General features: G+C 34.3%; 2 protein-coding genes across 8 annotated transcripts in view; one reads left to right on the plus strand and one right to left on the minus strand.

Moving 5' to 3' along the window:
• The first annotated feature begins 6,965 nt into the window (after positions 1-6,965).
• LOC133185657 (snaclec echicetin subunit beta-like) lies at positions 6,966-10,394 on the plus strand. The gene is made up of 5 exons (XM_061320965.1): positions 6,966-7,005; positions 8,414-8,511; positions 9,488-9,572; positions 9,957-10,188; positions 10,316-10,394. The coding sequence occupies exons 1-5, from the start codon at positions 6,966-6,968 to the stop codon at positions 10,338-10,340; spliced, it is 480 nt and encodes a 159-aa protein (XP_061176949.1). The 3' UTR covers positions 10,341-10,394.
• A 5,807-nt stretch (positions 10,395-16,201) lies between these two features.
• The window catches only part of LOC133185173 (CUGBP Elav-like family member 2), a 43,821-nt gene continuing 36,182 nt past the window's right edge, over positions 16,202-23,840 (minus strand). For all 7 annotated transcript variants that reach the window (XM_061320229.1, XM_061320234.1, XM_061320232.1 and 4 more), the window contains 3 exons: positions 22,442-22,585; positions 21,999-22,140; positions 16,202-19,392 (listed from right to left, as the gene is read on the minus strand). In XM_061320229.1, the coding sequence (XP_061176213.1) occupies positions 22,013-22,140; positions 22,442-22,585 (272 nt within the window). In that variant the 3' untranslated portion in view covers positions 16,202-19,392; positions 21,999-22,012. The remainder of the gene's footprint in view (positions 19,393-21,998; positions 22,141-22,441; positions 22,586-23,840) is intronic.

The following is a 23,840-nucleotide window of genomic DNA, read 5'->3' on the forward strand; positions in this document are numbered from 1 at the left end:
TCATCAGAAAATCAAATGTCCAAAAAAAAAAACAAAAAAAAAAAAAAACGAAACATTTTACATATCGTTGAGCCATAAAATGTGAAGGCTGATTGAGGAGTTATATTTGTGTATGATGGTAGTAATGAATTTGAAGACATGAGAACACAGGCAAGGAATCATGGGAATATAATCCGACAGAGCCATTTTATTTCTCTTAAAAAGATTGTAAAGGTCCAATTTTGTGCTTTAGTCACAGAAGAAGGAAGAGTGCAAGGATTTCTGAGATAATTTTGAGACAGTGAGGAATGCTGGGAAAACTGTTCATTGTCAAAACTGTTTATATGATGATGCATGTACAGTGTTGTGTATGTAAAACAGTGGCTGTGTAGAGTGAGTTGTTGTCACATTGAACTTGCCTGAATCTAAATGTGTGTACATAACTTCAGATCTTTCAGAACAAATCAGGACTCTCCCCTGCAAGGGATATACATGTAGGTAAACCCAGTACTGTATACAATGATGGTATACCATCTTAGAAATGTCAAAAGCAGAGGTGTGCAGAGCCCTTATCAAGAAACTCTGTTTTAATTGAGGTATAGAACAAAATAAAAGTGCTATTTGATACTTTTGTTGACATTAGGCCATTCCAAGTTTTTCTTTTTAAAATATCTTTTGATTTTGGACACTTCATACCAGGAAAAGGCATATTTCTTATAGTCAGTAGATATTTTTTTATTTCAATAACCTTCTGAATAGTTATTTCTTTTGTATTGAAATTAATAAAATGATTAATTTTCTTCTGGTAACTGTCTCATAAAATTTGTATATGATGAAGCTAAGTTATGAATATGATTGATAACTAAACGTTAAATACATAATATGTGGCATAAATGATTACAAAATATTTATAAACACATGTATCTTGTGTTCTGAAACTGCCAACTACTTGATTAAATTTATACTTCTTAAAGAAGTAGGTAGGGTTTTGGCTTTATTGTACTCTAAAAATTAATGTTTTCAAAAAGTTTTGAAATTGACTTAAATATGAGTTGAGTGTATGAATGTGATAAAACATGAAAGAATATGGCATGAAGGAGGACCATTCTGGAAATTGATGTCAATAATTTGGTACTTTTTTAAGTTTTAAACAGAAAAAGCCTTAAATTGACTCATTTCAGGGATTATTTTCCTCAATAAAATGGTGACTATAGCTATCACTCAAATCAATTTTTTGATATGTTGTGTAAAATTCTTTGAAAAATCACATTTTTTTTCAATATCTTTGTGGGCGATGCATGTGGTCTTACTATCATCAGAAAGTAAATTCCACTGAAAATTGATCTCTTCTGCAACATCTTAAGAAAAAATGGACATCACGATTAGCATTTAAGAGGTCAGATAAGAAAAACTGAGTTTTATTTTCCTTCTTCACTTACATAATTTAGAAAAATACAGGGCCAAATTTGTATTGAAACTGTTCCATGTTCTTTATCAAGTTCAGACACCCGATGAAATATGATCCTTGAATGTGACTTCATAGTTTGTGTTTTGTCAGCCGGTGGGTAATTACGGTGCTTATCAGAGAAGAAAAATTGGAATGGCCTTATCTAAGTTATGATGTCATAAACATTCCCTAAAATCTGAATTCTAATAATTGACAATATGTTTATCAATATAGTAATATTGCTTATATGTCAGCTGTTACATTTCTGATATAAAACATACTGTCAACCATCCATCAAACAGCTGTTATTCAGGATATTTCACTGAAATCCATCCCTCACTATGACATTTTGGTGAGTAGAGGAAGATCTATTTCTTGCACACAACAGTTGGTTAACAGTATGTATTGTAGATCAGTGACGTGTTGCCAACATTAACATGAACGATAAACTGTTTCAATATGTGAACAACTGTTAAAAGTGTAGATTTTTTCAACATGTAAAAAATGAAAGTCTGTAGTAAAAATTTTGGATGGAGATTACGGAATGTGTTCTCGGTTTCAGTTTATCAGCAAAATATCTTAGTGTATCAGCAAGATATCTCAGTGTATAAGCAAAATATTTCCGTGTATCAGCAAAATACCCAGTGTATCAGCAATTTATCTCAGTGAATCAGGTAGATATCTCTGGTCACTGTATCAGCAGGATATCTCAGTAATTCAGGTGGAGATCTCTGATTACCGTATCAGCAGGATATCTCAGTAATTCAGGTAGAGATCTCTGATTACCGTATCAGCAGGATATCTCAGTAATTCAGGTGGAGATCTCTGATTACCGTATCAGCAGGATATCTCAGTAATTCAGGTGGAGATCTCTGATTACCGTATCAGCAGGATATCTCAGTAATTCAGGTGGAGATCTCTGATTACCGTATCAGCAGGATATCTCAGTAATTCAGGTGGAGATCTCTGATTACCGTATCAGCAGGATATCTCAGTAATTCAGGTGGAGATCTCTGATTACCGTATCAGCAGGATATCTCAGTAATTCAGGTGGAGATCTCTGATTACCGTATCAGCAGGATATCTCAGTAATTCAGGTGGAGATCTCTGATTACCGTATCAGCAGGATATCTCAGTAATTCAGGTGGAGATCTCTGATTACCGTATCAGCAGGATATCTCAGTAATTCAGGTGGAGATCTCTGATTACCGTATCAGCAGGATATCTCAGTAATTCAGGTGGAGATCTCTGATTACCGTATCAGCAGGATATCTCAGTAATTCAGGTGGAGATCTCTGATTACCGTATCAGCAGGATATCTCAGTAATTCAGGTAGAGATCTCTGATTACCGTATCAGCAGGATATCTCAGTAATTCAGGTAGAGATCTCTGATTACCGTATCAGCAGGATATCTCAGTAATTCAGGTAGAGATCTCTGATAACCGTATCAGCAGGATATCTCAGTAATTCAGGTAGAGATCTCTGATTACCGTATCAGCAGGATATCTCAGTATTTCAGCAAAATATCTCAGTCTATTGTCAAGAGATTCAGAGCTTATCAACAAGATATCTGTCAGTAAGATATCTCGGTCTCTAAGCAGATGTCTCGATATATCAGTAGGATACATTCAAACCACCCTGGACAAAGATTAAGCGAGATATCCGAGGATTCTATTGAACAAGGGTAAAAAACATAAAGAAAATATCATTGGGACTTCCAACTCCTTGGTATTGGAGGTAGTGTTTGAGGTGACAAAGTTCAATTGTTTATTAGTGTATCAGTAAGATATCTTGATTTATCAACAAGAATACTAGTCTCTAAGTAGATACTCAGTCTTTCAGCATGATTTTCTCAGTATATCAGCAATATATTTGTCTATCAACAAGATATCTCAGTCTTTCAGCAAGATCAGTATATCTACAAGGGGCAGTGAAGCAACATGATATCTCGGTCTATATAGATATCAGTCTATCAGCAAAATATACCAGTAAGATATCTCAGTTTACCAGCACGATATTTCAGTGTATCGGCAAGATATCTCAGTTTATCAGAATGATATTTCAGTGTATCAGCAAGATTTCTGTCAGTAAGATATCTCATGTAACAGCAAGATATCTCAGTTAATCAGCATAAAATTTCAATGTATCAGCAAGATATCTCGGTTTATCAGAAACATATCTCAATGTATCAATAAGATATTTTATTTACCAGCAAGATAGCTAAGTGTATCGGCAAGATATCTGTCTGTACGATATCTCAGTTTATCAGAATGATGTTGTATTAGCAAGATATCTCATTTTATCAGCATGATATTTCAGTGTATCAGCAAGATATCTCAGTTTATTAGAAACATATCTCAATGTATCAATAAGATATTTCAGTTACCAGAAAGATAGCAGTGTTAGCTCAGTGTATCAACAAGATATCTGTCAGTAAGGTATCTCAGTTTATCATTAAGACATCTCAATGTGTAACAACAAGATATTTCACTGTTTAAGCAAAATATATCAGTCTTATCAACAAGATATATCAGTTTATGAGCGTAGAATCTGCTAATTAAACAGTTGCTACATAAAAATCCTTACAAAGATACATTGTGGGTTCCAGTCAATGTTCTTCCAAGCCTCTTTCTTTATACTCACTAAGTGAAGAAGAAACTTCAGTACTGTACAACAATATATTCAAGAAGTGGTGTAAATCAGATGTGGATTTAAAAGCTCCAAGGAACTTTTAGAGAGTTTGAAATCATAAAATTTGACCAAACTCAATAACATATCAAAACGTTTGACTGTTCAACACTTTATACAACCACTAGATGAAATCCCGCGCAAGCGCGGGGAATTGAATTTATACCACTACCGAGTACCGACAGAAAAAATCCAATAATATTTATATTGTAGTTTCTACTGACAGCCTAAAGGCTTATAGCAGGAAGAAATACTTTGTTCAAAATCCTGCATAAAGAAGAAGTACGTCTCCACCTCAACCCCCACCCCACCCCCTTTGTTAAACTTAAATAATTTCATTAATTGACGTTTATTGTGAAAAATGTTATATACTATGTTATGGATATTGTACATGTATATACTGTGTTATGGATATTGTACTTCAGATACTCTTATTTCATTTCCGTCAAGAAATTCTCATTTTACTGAGAAATTGATTTTCTTTTTTTTGGTAAAAATTCGCAGGTACTTGGGTCTTGGTTTATAAATATGTATGTACCTTATTGATATGTAAAAACTGTACCTTACCTCTTTTTTTTTTTTTTTTACATATCAATAAGGTACATCCATATTTATAATCCAAGACCCAAGTACCTGAGTAAAAAATAGCTTTTATATAACGCGCTTTGAATACACTGGCGGATTTAGAGGGGGCAGCCCCCCCTCCCGTTTTGTGTCCAAAATATACATAAAAGTTAATATATCAATTTTTTGTGTGTGTCTGTGGGCCCCTACCCCAACCCAAAACTGCCCCCCCCCCCCCCCCCCCTCCTTTCAAAATTCCTGGATTCGCCACTGGAATAGGCCGAGTATTTGATACAAAAGACTATTCAGAAAAAAACTGAAATGTATTGATTAAAGCACAAAATTTTACAGCATTATTGTATTTGAACAATGCCTTATTCATTAATTTTCTCTTTTCATGTAAGCAGGTTTGTTACGAAGTCCAAATTGTACTTCGGGTTCGTTTGCCACGATGCTCTCAGTGAGGAATATATATACAAATTTTACCGATAAATTTATTAGGAAAACCTACTAAATATATGTAATAGTCTTTCGATATATAAATATATTCACAACTTACAATGTTATCAATGATTTACCATTATTTCAATGACCATTCACACAAAACTTTTTTAAGTTAAAGCAGCTATTTTCTTTTTAACATCGGGCTCGATGCTCTATGATGTTCTAGAAGCTTCCGTCAATATTACGATCGGTGAATGACGGGAATAATTTGCACATTTTCCTTTTTAATCGGTTATCACAACTTATTTCTTTTATATCATTTAAATAAAGTTTCGATTGAATAATTCAGTAATGACTTTTAATGAAATAAATAAACGATTGCTTGTTGCCAGTTTCATTAGAAATTGCCAGTAACTTAGATCCGCCAACCGGAAACGCCACCGTACTCATGTTTTTGCTATTTCATGGCTGTTTATAGAAAATAAAAGTACACTTTCAATTTAATGTATGATACTTACAATGCAAGTGAATTCTAAATATAGTTTATGGACATCATCTTGTATCGTGTGTATTGTTAGAGGAGTAAGTAAGAACTCTGGTGCACCCGTTTCGGAGTTTATTTGCAAAATTTATTAATTTATAAGTATAGATTCCCCATGATATATTAAAGTCCAGGCTTTTTGATATAGATAACTGCTTTTTCAAGAAAAATGGTACTCCTAAATTTACTAACCTTGTCATTACATTGCCATTTGCAAAATTATTTTGTAAAAAAAAAAAAAAAAAAAAAAAAAAAAATTCTGATTGTACACACACGTACTCCGAATATGATATTAAAAGGATGCTTGAGTTTCTGTTTGACAATATCTACGTAGATTTGGAGATCAAGTCTTCAACAATCTGCCGGAATTTCGATGGGTACCAGTTGCGCCTCTTTATTAACAGACCTATTTTTATATTCATATGAAAGTGCATATATGTATATGGAGTTAATGTCTCCCGGTTGATTCAATACACAAGAGCATGTTTTACATAAGAACAATTTCTAAAACGGGGCAAATTATTGCCAAACAAGTTGATGAAACAAGGATTACTCAAATGTGTAGAATCTGCTAACTAAACAGTAAGTAGAGCATCTAGAGTTTGGAATCTGCTAGCTAAATAACAGTAATTAAGTCAGGGGCCCGTTTTACAAAAAAACTTACGACTAAGATCAAAAACTTTAGATGATTGTAAAATCTTGTACAATTAATGCTTTTAATACAAATTGCCTGCATAAATGCATCTTTCTAAATTCTTTTGAAAAAGACTCAAACCATTTTCTCAATGAAGTAAAAAAAAGTTATTTGCAAAATTACATTTTGCTCTTAGTCATAAGTTCTGTAGTAAAACGGGCCCCAGCAGTGTACGTAGAATCTACTTACTAGAATCAATTTAATAGTAATTCAAAGGTTTTTCCTACTGATTAACCTTCTATCATGCACTGTAGAACAAATCGTTACTGATATATATAGAGTATAGGGTGTGAGGTACAATTCTCTGATTATGCGTTAGATGTCAATTATAACTCAGCTATTCCTACATTTTGGGAATTTCCAAATTCTGCTTGTTTTTCTAGCATTTCCTCCCCAAACATTTTTGATTCTATTATCCAAGGACCTTCATTCTTTCGACCTTGGAATAATTATGGTTGATATTTCTGAATAACAATTATACACTCATGGTTTCTACACGATCCTGTTATAAATGTAGGTTATCAGTAATCTTGTCTGTCTTCCCTGTAGGTCTATTCTGGTATATAAACTCCAGTCTTGTTTGACTTTTTCATAAGTTATCGTATACATGTCGACCATGTTTCGTGTGGCCTTGGTTTGTCTTTTAGGTGAGTTGTAAACATTATTCTTGATTTATGTTGAATACACATATATGATTTAAGCACAGTGTTGTGTGCGGTGTCGCGGCACATATTGGAAACTAGAGTTTCTTTGTTCTTGGGGCGAAGGAGCAACAAAGAGAGAAAACGGGAATACAGGGCGAGATTTAGGGAGATCCGTTGCATTAGTTGTCACCCTTGTATTCTTGCCCTAGCGTTTTCGCCCTAGCTTGTTCGCCCCCTGCAATTCCACTGCCTCGCCCTCGTCTTGATCTACTCCGTCGAACTCAAGTGAACCTATACATCTTTGTCATGACTGTGTGTTTGTATTTTTGTTTTAATTAAATTGTTTCTTTGTTTTGAAAATACAAGAGGTGCAATTTGAATAGATATTATTAGAAAATAAACCAGATGAAACATGCTGTCGGCCCTCGGCTGATATTAAGTTCTCGTATTGCTGTGGCAAGCGATATATATATTTATTATACCTCTACTGGTATTTTCCCTATATAACATAAGATCGTTAGATGTGACTAATTCCCCATAAATCTTTATGAATGGACTAATCCCCGTGCGTTAGTCAAGTGAGCTAACCCCTGCTTCGAAAGCTAATTCCCGGTTATCCGTAATTCTCTAGATTTTACTTTTACATTGGTATGATATATGGACTAACCTCCGTGTGTTACATGTAGTTCAGTGAGCTAATCCCTGCTTTGAAATCACGCTATCTGAATCCTCTAAATTTTACGTTTGTATCGGTATAATAAAACAGTTAAAGTATATCATTGAGGGAGTTAGCAAGATTCCAGTCCCCCTCGACCAGGATTATTTCCCTCGGCTTCGCCTCGGGAAATAGTCCTGGCCTTGGGGAACTGGAATCTTGGTAACTCCCTCAATGATATACTTTAACTGTATTATATATATATATATATATATATATATATATATATATATATATATATATATATATATATATATATATATATATATATATATATAGTACTCTCTGTATCTCTCTGCTGTCATGTCATTTTCGCAGGTCCCTTACGGACATTCGCAATATAGTTTGAACTTTATTGTCTTTTTCCCTGGAGTTGAAGAGTTCCAATACTTGAAGAAACTGTGTGCTACATTTTTTCAAAAACAAGTTTGGATAAACAAAACATGATACATCTAGAATATGTGCTTAGTAATTTTTGTATATTTTTCTCTGAATTATACAAGAATTTTCATCAATATATATCTTTTTAAAACCCCTGGTAATACATGCTGATTTTTTTGTCTATGAACATCTGATGACACTATAATCTTAAATTAAGAATATCCTGAAAAATTATCAGTAGGTAAGGTACGTTGCATATGTCCTTAATATCGTGTTTTATACATAATTTGTTAATTATTAGGATTTTATCTACAGCTTCAGCAGTCCACTGTGCCTGTCCTGCGGATTGGTCCAGCATCGACAGTCACTGTTATATGATTAGCCACGGCAAACTCTCATGGCCGGAAGCAGCAGTAGGTCCTTATCATCATTCAGTGAATTTAACTACCTCTTAAGTAAGGTGGTATAGTTTCTGTACCCTAACAAGAAAATTAATTATGTGGACATGCAACTTAGCTATGTTGTAATGATGCTTTTAAATTGTGTCTAGTACTGATGGTAACAAACAATTCAATCCTCTAAACTTGTTTTTGAGAGGTTATGTTGGATCTAGACTTATTTATTTTTATAATGTCTGAAAATTGTCACATTTAATAAAAAACATGTTGAAAAAAAATTGGGGGAAAAATACACATAGGAATATTTTGAATTTAGAGTGGAGCAAGAACCCAGAAAAACGGGGAACTAAACGGAAAGCGTGTATATACATATGTATATATTTTTTTAACGCAAGAAACAATTTATTAATATTATTGCTGTAATAAAAAATTTCAACTAATTAATGCTAAAATTCCTATAGCTTTTCCTCTGCCATGAAATTGAAAACATGGAAAAATGTAGATAGGCCTAATTAAGTCACCGAAATTTTACGTTCCTTATTTTTATCGAAACAAATATTTCTCGAAAAAAAAAAATACAATACCCAAAGTGGCAACATACTTTATTAACATGAAAAATCAATATTCATGTTAAACACGTACTTAACTTAGTTTATTTAAATTAAACGAATCTATTTTTGGTTATGGAATAAATAGTAACGGACTTCCCAGACTAGGGCAGTCTTTTCTCCACTTACAAATGTTTATGTTAAATATTTTGGCGATGATCATGCATAATTGAATAAGCTCAAAAAAGTGCTTTATAAAATATATAATTTTCGCTGAAATAACTATATAATTGTTCAATAATCTTTTCACTACATTATTTTGTTTTTGCCACTTTTCTCATTCCCTTTACATGTGATACAATTATATTAATTGCTTCTGAATTGAATTTTTGACTCAACAAGTTGATGTTTGACCTCTATAGCACTTATTCTTCCTTTTCTAGGAAATGTGTGAAGCACTGCAAGGAACTCTGGCGACATTCGAAAACAGAGCAGATATCAGCTCCATTGCTTTCCAGCTTCATGGAGGTAAATCAAAGTACTGAATATACTTAAACATACTATAGCTAGTGTGTGGAGTACTTATATACTTACATGTGACTTTTTACCTCTGTGTAGACAAAGCTATAGTACTTTGACAAAAAATATTGTCAGATCTTATGACAACCCATCAGTTCGTATGGGAATGAGGGATAACTTATAACAGTAATTAAATTCTGGTTGTTTTTTTTTAAATCTGGTCAATTTTGCTATCTGCCACGGCTCTATTTAAAGTGATGGCACTGTACTTCCAAGATATATCCCGACTTTTTGATACATGTGATATAGTTGTACGGATCTTTTCTGAATTATTAAGATACCTTATTTATCCGTCCCTACAAACTTGCGACCTTTCTTTTTCACTGTGATCAGACATACGGGATGAGAAGATCTGGGTCGACGGAACGGACGCAGTGCGCGAAGGACACTGGATCTGGGCCTCTAACGGACATGACGTTATTTCTTCCTTCTCCGGCCGCGTCTCCAATAACGATAAAGATAAGAATTGTCTGAGCATGGACTCTGACCATCACTTCCAGTGGTACGCCGAAAGTTGCCATTCCGAGAATTATTACATCTGCGAGAGACTCAACGTTGTTACCAGGTATCAGTAGCTACTACATTTCCTCTTCCTTCTTCACAAATCTGTTATAAGATTTGTTTGTCCGGGGACAAAAATGATAAGGACATTTTAAAATCCGGATTTATTACTGAAAATATTTTTGTTTCAGTGGTTCCCCCGGCATTGTAGGATAGCCAGAATAATCCCAATAACAAGTGTCAAAGTGATGTACAAATATAATGATTTAATCAATAAACACATGTATACGGTCATTTATTATTGTATTCAAGTTAATAACAGACCCATGATAACATTCAGATGTTTAATTCTTTATTCGTCATTCTGATTTACTTATTTTGAGCTCAGTTTCATTTTGTACACATTCATTTTCATATCAAGTGGCTAAAGGTGAGGTGTCATTAAGGTGTCTCCGCCTTCAGGTGATGTCATAGGTTTTTGCAAAATATTTCATTAATCAAGCCTCTTACATAATAAAAAATATATTTTGTAGAAATGTAATAGTTATACTGTTCGTTATCTTCATATTTCACAGTAAAGGATATAGATTCATAAAAAATACTAAAAAAAATTAATATTTTCAATAAATTAAAAAAAAAAAAATAGAAAGGGCAATTACTCCTTCTTAAATTTTATTACTCATGCATTTTCTTAAAAATATCTTTACCATATATGGTTTCAGTTCATACCCACAATTTTTATATATTTAATTATTTATTAAGTAATAGCTTCTCCATTGTCAACTTCTCCTATTTATGCAGAAATATCCCAGTATCACTTGACATTGTATTCATGTCTCCCAACTGATACGGTGCGCAAGAGCATGTTCCGAGTACGATCCCGAGTACGATCAATTTTTTAACCAAGACAGGCTAATGATAAATAAGTTGATGTTACAAGGTTTTCAAAATCTCGTTTAAAGTCAGCATGCATACAACGTTGGGTCGTATTATGACTGATGTGTTTCCTACCAATTGTTAAGCCATTGTTTTACTCTAATTTTGATTAGGGATTACTCCGTTTACCTGATCAAAATAGAGGATTCACAGGGGGTGCTTACTCCTCCTAGGCTCCCGATCCCAACTTTGTTGTTTCCAGGAGTCCGTGCATTTTGCCCTTCAATATTAGTATTCTTCACTGGATTTATGAGTTTGATGGCTGGTCGTTATCTTCATCTTTTAAAATTTTATGAATCGGGTTTAAGTTTTTTTGTCCCAGGGGGTGGGGTTTACATTTTATATGATCGTCATTACAAGTCCGTAAAAACAGGGGTGAAGTGATCATTTTGCCAATGTACGCTTAACATTATATTATAGAAAGAATAGCTACAGAACAGTTCTTTTTTGGAAGAACGGAAGGGGGGGGGGGTGTTATCAATATATAGATTTGTTGTTTAATGGAAATATTTTTGTTTCAGTGGTTCCTCCGTCGTCGTAGGATAGCTTGAATAATCCGAAAAACTATTGTCAATGTGGTGTATAAATATAATGATATACTGTGTATAATCAATAAATATACGTATATATACGTATATTACGTCACTTGTTATTGTATTCCTCTTCATTTATAAGCCTAACGATGATCCTCAGAGATCTTTATACATCATTATCATTTACTTATGTAAAGCTCTGTTTCAGTTTGTACACATATGATACACGGGCAGATCCAGGAACACCCCCCCCCCCCCCATACACACAAAGAAAGAAAGATCCAAAAGAAAGTTAGCCACTTTGGAGAAAATGAGAAAGCTTAAAAAAATTAACATGGACATCTTCATCAAGATGACTCTTCTTACCATACGAGTGGTCCGTGTTTTCTAGGGGAGCTCCTGCAATGATCATGGTCATTTTTTGGTTTATTCCTCACGTTACTTTAATAACTCTGAAAATCGAAAAGAAAGGTAAAAAGGGAAGAGGAAGAATTCCAAACCCATCCAACACCCTTTAGATCTGCGCATGTTATATGTTCCGATTTAAAGTGGCAAATGGACTTTTATGTAAATATGATGATATCCAGATCATTAAACTATAGAAACTTTTTCACATTTCACTCAATTTAATTGCAAGTATTTAAAGAAAAGATAATTTGATCTCTTCAGACCAACTTTAAAATAATGTTTGCTTGCCCTCTCCCGCCTCAGGATGAAGAAATTGAGTCGGTCGGTGGGTGAGTTTTTTTCAAAGAAAATTTCAAAATCAATGCATGCTGTGTGCAACGCACTTAGAAAAAATTACGCACATTGAATTTTTTTTTTCAAAGTGCCTTAAAATTGGTACAAAATGAACGCACTTTGAAAAAAATTTCAAAGTGCGTTTAGAGTGTACATCAACATTTTTTAACCATGGAGACACCTAACGCACTTTGAAAAAAATATGTATAAAACAAAAATTTTGGATTTAGATTTTAGTGTAGACAGCATTATTTTGTTATATTTCTTTAGAAAAACTTCAATGAATTGATCTACCCTCATTGAGAACGAGAAGACAGGTAGAAGGTCATTCAGCCCAACTCTTCATCTTTCCTACTCAAATATATGTATTTACATAACTGGTATGACATTGATATACTTTCTTTCAATTTGATTTAACGTTAAATAGATGAGAAAAAAACTGAGATGAGCTTTCCTAAAAAAAAAAAATAACAATAATAAAATAATGCACCCTTTTATTTAAAAGAAGAGAACCTCGGGTGTCACATCGCTGATCTAACAACAATAGCCGACTGTAAAAAATTCAGTCAAGTGAGTAATGTGGCTAAGGTTTATTTTCCTTACTATCAAATAAATGAGTCAACCATTGTTTCATACATGTTCACAACAGATAGACAGATGAATATGAGAGAGAGAGAGAGAGAGAGAGAGAGAGAGAGAGAGAGAGAGAGAGAGATTTTCATGGTATGGAAAAATCATAATTGCTCCCTTTTCCCTAAGAAGAATGCGATGATTTAAGTCACTCATCAGCCCCTACATCTACCGAACTTATTACAGACTGGATAAAAAAAAAAGAAACGAAATTGTGCTATAAAACAATCATTCCTTCATTATTTCTAAAAGACCTATTTTCCTTTTATAATATTTACGAGAACCTTTGGGAACAAGACAACCCCTAAAAATCTTTTAAACGTCTATATCTCAGATCCTGAGGTGACGTCATCATCGAAAAGTTATCCAACCAGGTTCAAATAATTATTTATCATACTTAATATTAGCAAGAATATTGACCAAGCCGTGCATACTTTTTCTCAAAGTGCGTTAATATGGTCCATATTAACGCAATTAATTTGAAAAAAAAATATTTTTGTTTCAAAGTGCGTTAACTTGGTCCCAAATTTAACGCACTTTGAATTTTTTTTTAAAGTGCGTAATTTTTCAAAGTGCGTTGTAACAATGCTGAATTTTAAAATCTATTTTCAGGCATGCATAAAAAAAATTGCTTCCGGGAGGTTAATTTTTTTTTTGAGTCGGCCATTTTTAGCCAGTCAGTCGGGAGAGGACAACCAAACAATTTTTTAAAGATGGCCTCATGATAATTAACATTTTATTGATTTTTTTTTCTATCGATACATTGCCATTTCTGCGTATTTAGAATGAAGTTACACCGGGCGTTCTAAGAATGTACGGAGATTTTATACATTAAATACATGAATGGTCCCATTTCTTTTCAGAGTTCAATTTACCTACTTTTCTCTTTCATTGGTCGTTTTTTTTATTACCAATATGAAAAAATAGGCTTTTTGATATCACAGACAAAATTAATGCTTCTTCAATAAAAATGGAACTCGGAAAATTTCATATCTTGTGATTGGTTATCAATTGCAACAAAATTGCTTTGTTATAAATATCGCTCTGATTGTACACACAAGTATTCTGAAGTTGATATTAAAAGGATGCATGTTGGAGTTCCTCATTGACAACATTTATGTAGTCTTTGGACACCAGGTCTTCCAAACAAGAGGCCCAGGGGCCACATTGCTCACCTGAGCACCGTGGCTAGGAAAAAAAGCAAAAATCAGCTTAGTATTGAAAATCTTAAAATACATAAGTGGTCCCAATCTACCTCTAAAAGGAGGGGGGGGGGGGGGTTATGAATTGAACAAAATTGAATCTACACTAAGGATGCTTACATATTTTTTTGACTAACTGTGACTTTTTCCCTACAAGTTTGAACTTCCATTGTGGCCCCACCTACCCCTGGGGGGTTATTGATTTGAACAAACTTGAATCTACACTATCTGAGGATGCTTCCATATAAATATGACCAACCATGGCTGTGCTGTTCTTGAGAAGATTTTAAAAGATTTTTTCCTATATATTCCTACGTAAAACTTTGATTGTCCGTTGTGGCCCCACCCTAACCCTGGGGGTCAGGATTTGAACAAACTTGAATCTACATCACCTGAGGATGCTTCCATATAAATATGACCAATCATAGCTTTGCTGTTCTTGAGAAGAAGATTTTTGAAGATTTGTCCTATATATTCCTATGTAAAACTTTGACCGTCCATTGTGGCCCCACCCTACCCCCGGGGGTCATGATTTGAACAAATTCATATCTACACTACCTGACAATGATTCCATATGAGTTTCATCTTTCCTGGCCCATTGGTTCTTGAGAAGAAGATTTTTCAATGATGCCATTAATTTTTCGCTATTTTGTAATTATCTCCCCTTGGAGGAGGGCGTGGCCCTTCATTTGAATAAATTTGAATCTCCTTCACCCAAGAATACTCTGTGCCAAGTTTGAATGAAATTGGCCCAGTAGTTCTGGAGAAGAAGATGAAAATGTGAAAAGTTTACGACAACGACGCCAACGACAACAACGACGACAGACAACGGACAAATTTCGTTCAGAAAAGCTCACTTGAGCCTTCGGCTCAGGTGAGCTGAAAAAACTGTTGGAATTTCGATGGGCACTAATTGTCCTCCTTTCTTAGCCGACCTGTTTTTATATTCCTGTATGAAACAGTATTCAAAAACTTCTTCATAATTATTATAGATACTTCCGATCGTGTGTCGATTCGATATATCCCGATGAACTCGAAATAAAAGACACCACAGAGTCTGCCACATCTGTTTCCTATTTGGATGTTTTACTGACTATAGTCGATAAAGGCTAACTAACTGACAAATGAGATGACTTCAGCTTTTCCATCGTTGACGTTCCTCGTTTATGTAGTAATATTCCGCTATCGCCTGCATATACGAGTATAGTGTTTACATCTTCCAACATAATTATTCGATACTCAAGAGCATGCTCCGAGTTTGATAAACTTTTAAACAGAGATAGGCTACTGCCAGATAATTTGATGTTAAGGGGATTTCAACAACCTCGTTTAAAGTCAGCAATTAGTAAATTCTATGGTCGATATAATGACCTTGTAAGCAAATATATCCTATCACTGGATCATACCGACATATTTCATACTAATTGTAAGGTCTTTGATTTCATACTAAATTTGACTACGGAATATTTTGTCTACCTGATCAATACATGGAACTCAAGGCGGGTGTGACTGGTTATCTCACCTCTGGAATTTCCAGGGGTCCGTGTTTTATGCCCTCTTCACAGGTTTGTATTGTATGTTTTTGAGATCGATCATTGTTCCTTATATCTACATTTTTCATTAAGAATTATCATCCCACAAGATTTATAAATATATATTTTTTTATCAGTCCCCACCCCTTAAAAAATATTAGAAATTAATCTATCACCCAGTTTTTTTTTTTTTTTTTTTTTTTTAGAAAACTTAAGATTATGCCATAATATCTAACTGGTACACCAAAGTATGGACAGAGTAAATTTTCTTCTGCTGTAGTCATTATATATATCATTCCTTTGAGGCTATATTAACTTACTGTCAATGACAACAACTGAGTGATCATAATATAACTGTTGTAGGAATCTATGTACCATTCCTTTGAGGCTACATTAACTTATTGTCAATGACAACAACGGAGTGTTCATTATTTAACTGCTGTAGGAATCTATGTACCATTCCTATGAGGCCACATTAACTTATTGTCAATGACAACAACTGATCATTATTTAACTGTTTATTGGCATATCATAATGTACACAGCCAAATCACAACACTAACACAAGATCATGTGACAGTCACATGACTGATCTTCTGGTCACATGACAGACAATGAGTACAATTTTCTTGCAGTGAACTGAAAAAAAAAAAGTCTTGAAACTATGTTTTATAAAATCCATATGGACATTTTTTTTCTATGATTTGGTAACAAACTGAATAGGGAAATTTTTCTATTCATGAATTAATAGTTTTTTAGTGTTATTGTGTCTCTATGAGATGCAAAATTTTGACAGTTTTTTTTTTCATGGTAATACTGATTTTTCATCATATTTTGACTAGGAGAACAGAGTTGAGTATATCCAATGATAGTCTCTTCTCTGACTCTCAGTTAATGATTCTGGTAACTTTATGGCCACACTAGTCAAATGAGATCCTATTTTATTTCTACAGCCAGCATGCAAATGTCATGGGGTAGCTAATAAACAAACCCTAATGAATACTCTTTGGCAATCTAATTTGGTTTTTTTTTTCTTTTTGATGTGAGCAATATTAGTAAAATGAGTAACCTCTTTAAATAATATCTTAACAAGGCATGTTAAAATCTTTTGATATGTATAACATCCTTCGTAGTTTGAAAACGCCATAAAAACAAAAGAAAAAAAAAACAGACATAAAAATTAAACCCACAAAGAACAAATTTTGAGCAATAAAAATAAAATCAATATTCACCGTGTTTTAAACAATGTATATCTTAATACCACATTATTTATATGTAAAACTTAATACCACATTATTTAATGTCCTAGGGTGATTTCTGATGAATATAATATCTAAATATGTTCTCCTAACTCTCTATGTGATTTTTGATTTTTTTTTCTGTTATTTAGTGAAAGTTTAATATTTCTGACTAGCTTAATGTGAACAGGTATACAAAGGAGTTGTAACACTTAACATGAATTCCTGAGTTTTAGCGAGGTTAACAGCCATTAGGAGGGTTAATACAGAGAACACGATCTAGTGACCCCTGAACTTTGAACCCTGTTCCAGGGTCATCATATTCTGACTGGTTCCCAAATAAACTGGTTTCCTAATGGCTTTATTTACCTCATTTAAATGATAAAAGATGATTTCCATATTACCATGGTAACATCTAGAGCGTATTTCTTTAACAAGATAAACCAAAAATATATAACTCTATATATATATACTTGACACCTTAGACAAATCTGTTCCACATTTGCAGTAAGGCACATACTAAACATGAATTATTGCTGAGAACTGACAGCATACAGTAAGCATCTGACTCTTAATAGGCGATTTTGTTGATGTCTATTTTGTACGAAAATAAAAATAAATCTATACATGAATTTTGTTTGTAACAGCACTGCCTGTAAGTTAGGGTTAACACCAAACAAAGAATTTCACTCAGTTAAAAATGTGAGTTCTGAGTACAGACAATGAAACAATACAACCCAAACAAAAACTAGGGGGACCAACCAGTGCCCCCTAATGTTGCAAGGGGGACCAACAGGTGCCCCCTAATGCTGCTAGTGCTCAATACAGTAAAAACATCTCATTGTGAACCATTAAAAACAAACAAGATAATATATAGTAAAAATAACAAGTTCCTAAACAATCTTTTGATTTTTGAAACCTTCACAAACAAAACCATAACAATAACATTGTTTGAAAACAAAACTGAAAACACTGCAAAAACACTGACCACAAAGAAAAAAAATATATAGCTGTCTTTCTGTATTTAAAAAAACCTCACCATAAAAATCTGTTTCTCGTACATGTAATAAGCTACATACATATAAAATATCCCAACCACAGGGACGCTAGTCTAAACTGTACACTTGACTAAGCCCTGAGAGGGGGTCTATAAACGCTCCTCAAGGAGCTAATACCCTAGTACAAATAGGTCACAAGACCAGAGAAATATAAGGTTACTAACCTAAGTGCACAAAGGTTATGTAACCGAGGCTGATACAGGTCACTCCCAGAAAAATTACTCTCCTAAAACAAAGGGTGCTGTTGGCTTCCAAATTGAAAATTGATTAATTAACAGCTTTAGTAAGAATTCTGGGTATTATTTTATATAGCTTAATCATATTTATTGAGCTGGGGACATTTTTCTAGGAATGACCTTGAAACATAAATATATTCATATGAGTAAATACTACACTGTGCCAAGTTGATCTTGATTCAAAAATTCTATTATGTACTTATTGAGCTGCAACAAGACAAAACTGCTTCTAATAAAAATGAAATTTAGAGAGAGGCAACAAAAAATAATACATAATTGTTTTTTTTTTTTTTTGCTTACTCTGTACTTCAAACCAACCATGTGGACAAATTTCATCAATATTTTTGAGAAGATCAATTTCAGCACCCTCTCTTCTCTCCCCCCCCCCCCCCCCCTCCCCAAAAAAAAAAAAAAGAAAGAAAAGGAAAAAATTAAAAATGTGCATATTTCCTAAGAGTACCAGATATTTTCAATGTTTGATGACTACAATGTTTTATTTTCAATATTTTTTTAACTTTGCAAATCAACCCATGATGAGCCAGGGAGCATAAATATTACCTAAAATGTTTGTTTGTTTGTTTGTTTTTTTTTTTTTACCATGCTTTCTGACATCCTCAGAGCACTTTGTTTTGGGGAATAGAAGGGGGAGGGGTAAGTAGGTTGGTTTGTAGTAGCGGTAGCATGGAGTATCATGATTTGACTAGCGGAGGGCATACATCAGCTGATAATTGAGGCATATCTTGTCCTAGCATTTACAATGCGCGGCAATACACACTAACAACTTACCTAAATATAGCACTAAAAGCTGGCACCACATACCCAGCCCGACTATGTACAATATTGTCATGGAAACAAAATTATCAGCTTTTCTTTTTGATTACATACAAAAAATAAATGTATCTTTGGTATACAATCCTGATTAAAATGAAGCACATTACTATTTGAGTCAACAAAAACAAAATTAAAAAAAAAAAGAGATTAAAAAAAAATTATAGCTTCCTGTTTCTAACAGGCCACACCAGGAAATATACAAAATAATGAACAGTCCCTGTGGTTGAGGCCAAGGGAAGTAACTCCTGCCGACACAAAGCTCCGGGCACACAACGAGCGACAAAAAGGTAACATGAAGAGAACGCCACGTGGAGACAGTCAGACGTCAAAATCTACGTAGAAGAAAGCAAAGGAATTAAACAAGGTCACCACCAGAGAGTGTCACACACAGACACACAGACAAAGTATCAGGGATTTCCCTCTCCCTATCATCAAAATGCAGTTAACTTTGAATGGTAAAAAGTCAGTAATTTTCAAAAGTTTTGACAGAAGTTTAAAATGAAATTTGTCAGTTTAATAAAATAGTTTTATTTTCTAGCAAGTGTTCTAAAAATATGAGTAAGAATATCCCTGCAGGTGCAATTTAAATGATGAAAAAAGTGCCTACTTCACTAGACACCAAGAGAGAAAATATTTCAATGAAAACACCAATGAAGGAATGCAATTAAACACAGACATCTCCCCCACCGAATGTGCAGAAATTTGAAGAACACACAAAGTATGCATGTATTTAAATAGGAAGGTACATTCTTTTATGGATAAACAATTATACATGTACCCTTACGCAAATTCTGACTCATAATTAGGAAGTTTTTAAGTGGTTTTAAAGGTAGTTATCAAAACCTTGAAATAGTTCATACAACTCGGAATTATAGTGTGTGTTGCTAAATCAACTTTATCCTACAAGAGAAATGCAAGCCAATAGCAATGATTTATAATTCTCAGGCATACTTAATCTTTTTATGCTGGAAATTTGAAGTTGGAGTACATCCATGTTGGGAAGTGTCTTTAATGTCTCAGATAATTCATAATTTTTAATGCTTCTAAAGCTTAGTAAACAGTGGTGTCAAGCACCTGACAGTGGTGACAAGCACCTAACAGTGGTGACAAGCACCTGTCAGTGGTGACAAGCACCTAACAGTGGTGACAAGCACCTGTCCGTTTCTCAAAAAGAAGTGGATTCTAATGAAACCTAGATGGTGTAAGATACAACTTTAATTCTACAAATCATAGGGAATAAGCAGAGAGAAAAAAATTAGAGATCCTGTTTTTGTCATGTACCTTGGAGTTTGATAAATGTCTTCTACAGTTATCATTTAAACTGAATAAAAAGATTTCATTATTTGAGTCTCTGGACAACAGATCGTGCTTTCTATACACAGCTTTAAACAACTACCACTACTAAAACATCTACTAAAACATCAAATACGTGTACAGTATACAAAGATTAGGGCACAGTTTCCTTACAATGTGTTACAATGTAATTATAAAAGAGAATCTTCAGGTACTGGACACCTGGGAATTTTGTGTCACTCATTCCAGCACTCCAAGTAAGCAACAAAACAACAATTATTGGCCAGTAACTATGTTTCCATTCAATCAGTGTTAGTAATAGAACAGTAAATCGGGTGCCACACTTTCTGGTGGTGTAGAGCCACACTTTCTGGTGGTGTAGAGCCACACTTTCTGGTGGTGTAGAGAAATAACAACCAGACAATGAATGAACAGGGCTTCTACAAATCAAGCTTGGACTTCCTTTTTTTTGATACATAGGAAATACAACATCCTGTTAATCTATATTTATACTTTACCAAAATTGGGTTCAGAATAAATGTTACTTTAAGATGATCTGATTGGTCAATCATAAGTGCACCATTTCATTATTGCCTGGAAATTCTGGCAATAAAATATGCTGCTTGAAAGTCCAAAGTTGGTATTAGAAGCTTTAATAATGAGATGATACTCCCTACCCATCCATGAAAATAAATCCCAAGTAAAATTCAGTGACAAACATTTTATTGTTTCAATGGCTACATCTCTAATACTCTTGAATCAATGGCTTTTAACATATATAATTTAGGAATCTGTTGATTAATTTCATAGCTTAAATTCACCACTCCCATGAATGAAGATAAATATATTTTTAAAGTCTGGAATATATTAAGGAATCAATTTTAAGCATCAACAAATGGAACCTTAAATTAAAAAATTATAACATTTATTCGGAGCAGGTTTGGTTGATAACAAGGATATGAAATGATGAGGTTTTACAGATGTTTAAAAACAATGTTGATCAACACAGACAAACATGTAAAGAAGATAAAGACAATGGAATGAGGCAAGGTAAGGATTACATTTACAAGACAAAACCAACTGCTTGTTGTACAAATTCAGCATCTGTTTTTCTCATAAAATGACTAACTTACAGTACATTCGGTACTTTGATATTTGTCAATACTCTGACAACAACAAACAGTTGGCGTTTGGAGAAGTGACAGTCTCACAGACAAAACAACAAACAGGGTGGTCAACTACTGGACACCTGGGTATCCACTGGTCAGGCAGGAGGGGTGGGGAACTGTGGGGGTCACAACAGAGTGTTAACCACAACACACACTGAAAAGTCAAAGGTGGTCATTTGTGTACAATCTCCAGTACGTCTGATGGCTGTTCTTCATCCCCTCGATGTGCCACCTACCAGTCAACCCGTATTCAGCATATACACTGCAGCCGATACCATGATGTGTGGATGTGAATCGACCAATGGCTGCTGTTCTTTGTGATCATGTGATTACCCACAGATAAAAAGAAAAGTTAGTTTTTACTTACCTGATCTACATAAAATGCTGGTTCTTATGTGAAATGTACTGTCATTAAAATACCTACCACAGTCTCAGTAAATTTTGTCCGAGTGTCTGTCTGTATTACATGTACATACCACAGTGTGTCCCTCTAGTAAGGTTTGCTGTCACTTTTAGGTCGCTTCAGCTGAACTTTAAGTCGCTTCATTCCAATCTGAAAGCCATTCATTGCTTGTATGGCTGCCTGGGCCGACAGAGCATTGTCATAGCTCACAAACCCTATTAATAGACATGATGTAATCCCTTACAAACTTGGACAGACGCATAAAGTTGCAGAAATAATGTATTTAATTCTTGATTGCATACATTGTGAATATTTTTTAGAAAATGACAAGTATATAATCTAGAGTTGTCCATATGAGACTGATAATCCCCCCCCCCCTAAAACAAGGCAGAGAATGATCTTAAAGCTAAGCTTAACCTTCAGTCTACTGACAGAGGGATGGACAGACAACTCTATTGCAGGGTGTATAATGATGAATGAGCATTGTGAGATATGTGTGACAGAGTAAATACTGACCAAAACATTTACTGAGGTTTGTCTGTTTATCTATAAAGACTTTGGCTGATATTACGGTTCCAAAAGGCAAGAATGTCTGCATCAGATCCTGATCACTGAACTCCTGGGGGAGGTGGTAAATAAACAAGTTAGCACCATCTGGACCTGGAAAAATAGACGAGGAATGTGGTAAATAAACAAATTAGAACGAACTGGGCCTGGAAAAATAGACCAGGGAATGTGGTAAATAAACAAGTTAGCACCATCTGGACCTGGAAAAATAGACAAGGAATGTGGTAAATAAACAAATTAGAATGAACTGGGCCTGGAAAAATAGATCAGGGAATGTAGTAAATAAACAAGTTAGCACCATCTGGACCTGGAAAAAATAGACAAGGTAAGGTGGTAAATAAACAAGTTAGCACCATCTGGCCCTGGAAATAATAGATGTGGGAAATTTACGGTCATCTGGATCTGGAAAAAGATGGTAAATGACAAGTTAACATCATCTGGGTGTGGAAAAATAGATGAGGGAAGGTGGTAAATATATACAAATTGGCACCATCTTGGCCTAAAAAAAAAGACATCTCATCATCCTATAAACAAGTTAACAACATCTCATGAAATGGTCTGGGAGAAAAATAGACAAGGAAAGGTGGTAAATAAACAGATTAGCACCATCTGGACCTGGTAGAAAAAATCAGAAATCTTAAAATACTGAAAATAATCATTAGTATAAAAGCCCAGAAAAATGATCCACTCAGGTATATCTGACTGGCAAACCCTTTTCACTTTGTAGACCCCTACCATCAATAGCTGGTTAGCATTTATTTTTTAATTTGTGCAGACTTTCCTCCAAGAGGCTTCACATATCTCTTTTGCTTTCTGTAGGGAGCCTGTTTTTAGCTTTGTGTCTGTAATCCCTGATTGTAACAACCTCTGTATTTCTGTCTTCTATGTGCCTGATAACGTTTGTGTGTCAATAATTTCTGGATACAGGTGTATTGGAACTCCGTCAATGTGTCTGTATTGACTAAATCTGTTTTTTCTGCAGTATCTTTGTGTTATTCTTACACTGCTTATCAAATGTGTACAATAACTCTGTGTCTCTGTTATGACTTTGTCTGTGTTTTTGAGGGACTCTGTGTCTGTGTCTCTGTTATGACTTTGTCTGTGTTTTTGAGGGACTCTGTGTCTCTGTTATGACTTTGTCTGTGTTTTTGAGGGACTCTGTGTCTGTGTCTCTGTTATGACTTTGTCTGTGTTTTTGAGGGACTCTGTATCTTTATCTCTGTAATGACTTTGTTTGTGTGCGTTTCTGAGCGACTCTGTATTTCTGTGTGTCTCTGTAATGACTTTGTCTGTGTGTCTCTCTGTCTGTGTCTCTGTAATGACTTTTGTCTGTGTGTCTCTCTGTCTG

This window comes from Saccostrea echinata, unplaced genomic scaffold (genome assembly GCF_033153115.1).
Source record: "Saccostrea echinata isolate AGI-Se365-2 ecotype Australia unplaced genomic scaffold, CSIRO_AGI_Sech_v1 ptg000012l, whole genome shotgun sequence".
NCBI lineage: Eukaryota > Metazoa > Mollusca > Bivalvia > Ostreida > Ostreidae > Saccostrea > Saccostrea echinata.

Bases quoted from the DNA above. Each gene is read 5' to 3' on its own strand.
- LOC133185657 (XM_061320965.1), top strand. From the start codon at position 6,966: ATGTCGACCATGTTTCGTGTGGCCTTGGTTTGTCTTTTAG. The intron at 7,006-8,413 runs GTGAGTTGTAAA...TTTTATCTACAG, and splicing joins GGCCTTGGTTTGTCTTTTAG to CTTCAGCAGTCCACTGTGCC. The intron at 9,573-9,956 runs GTAAATCAAAGT...CACTGTGATCAG, and splicing joins TGCTTTCCAGCTTCATGGAG to ACATACGGGATGAGAAGATC.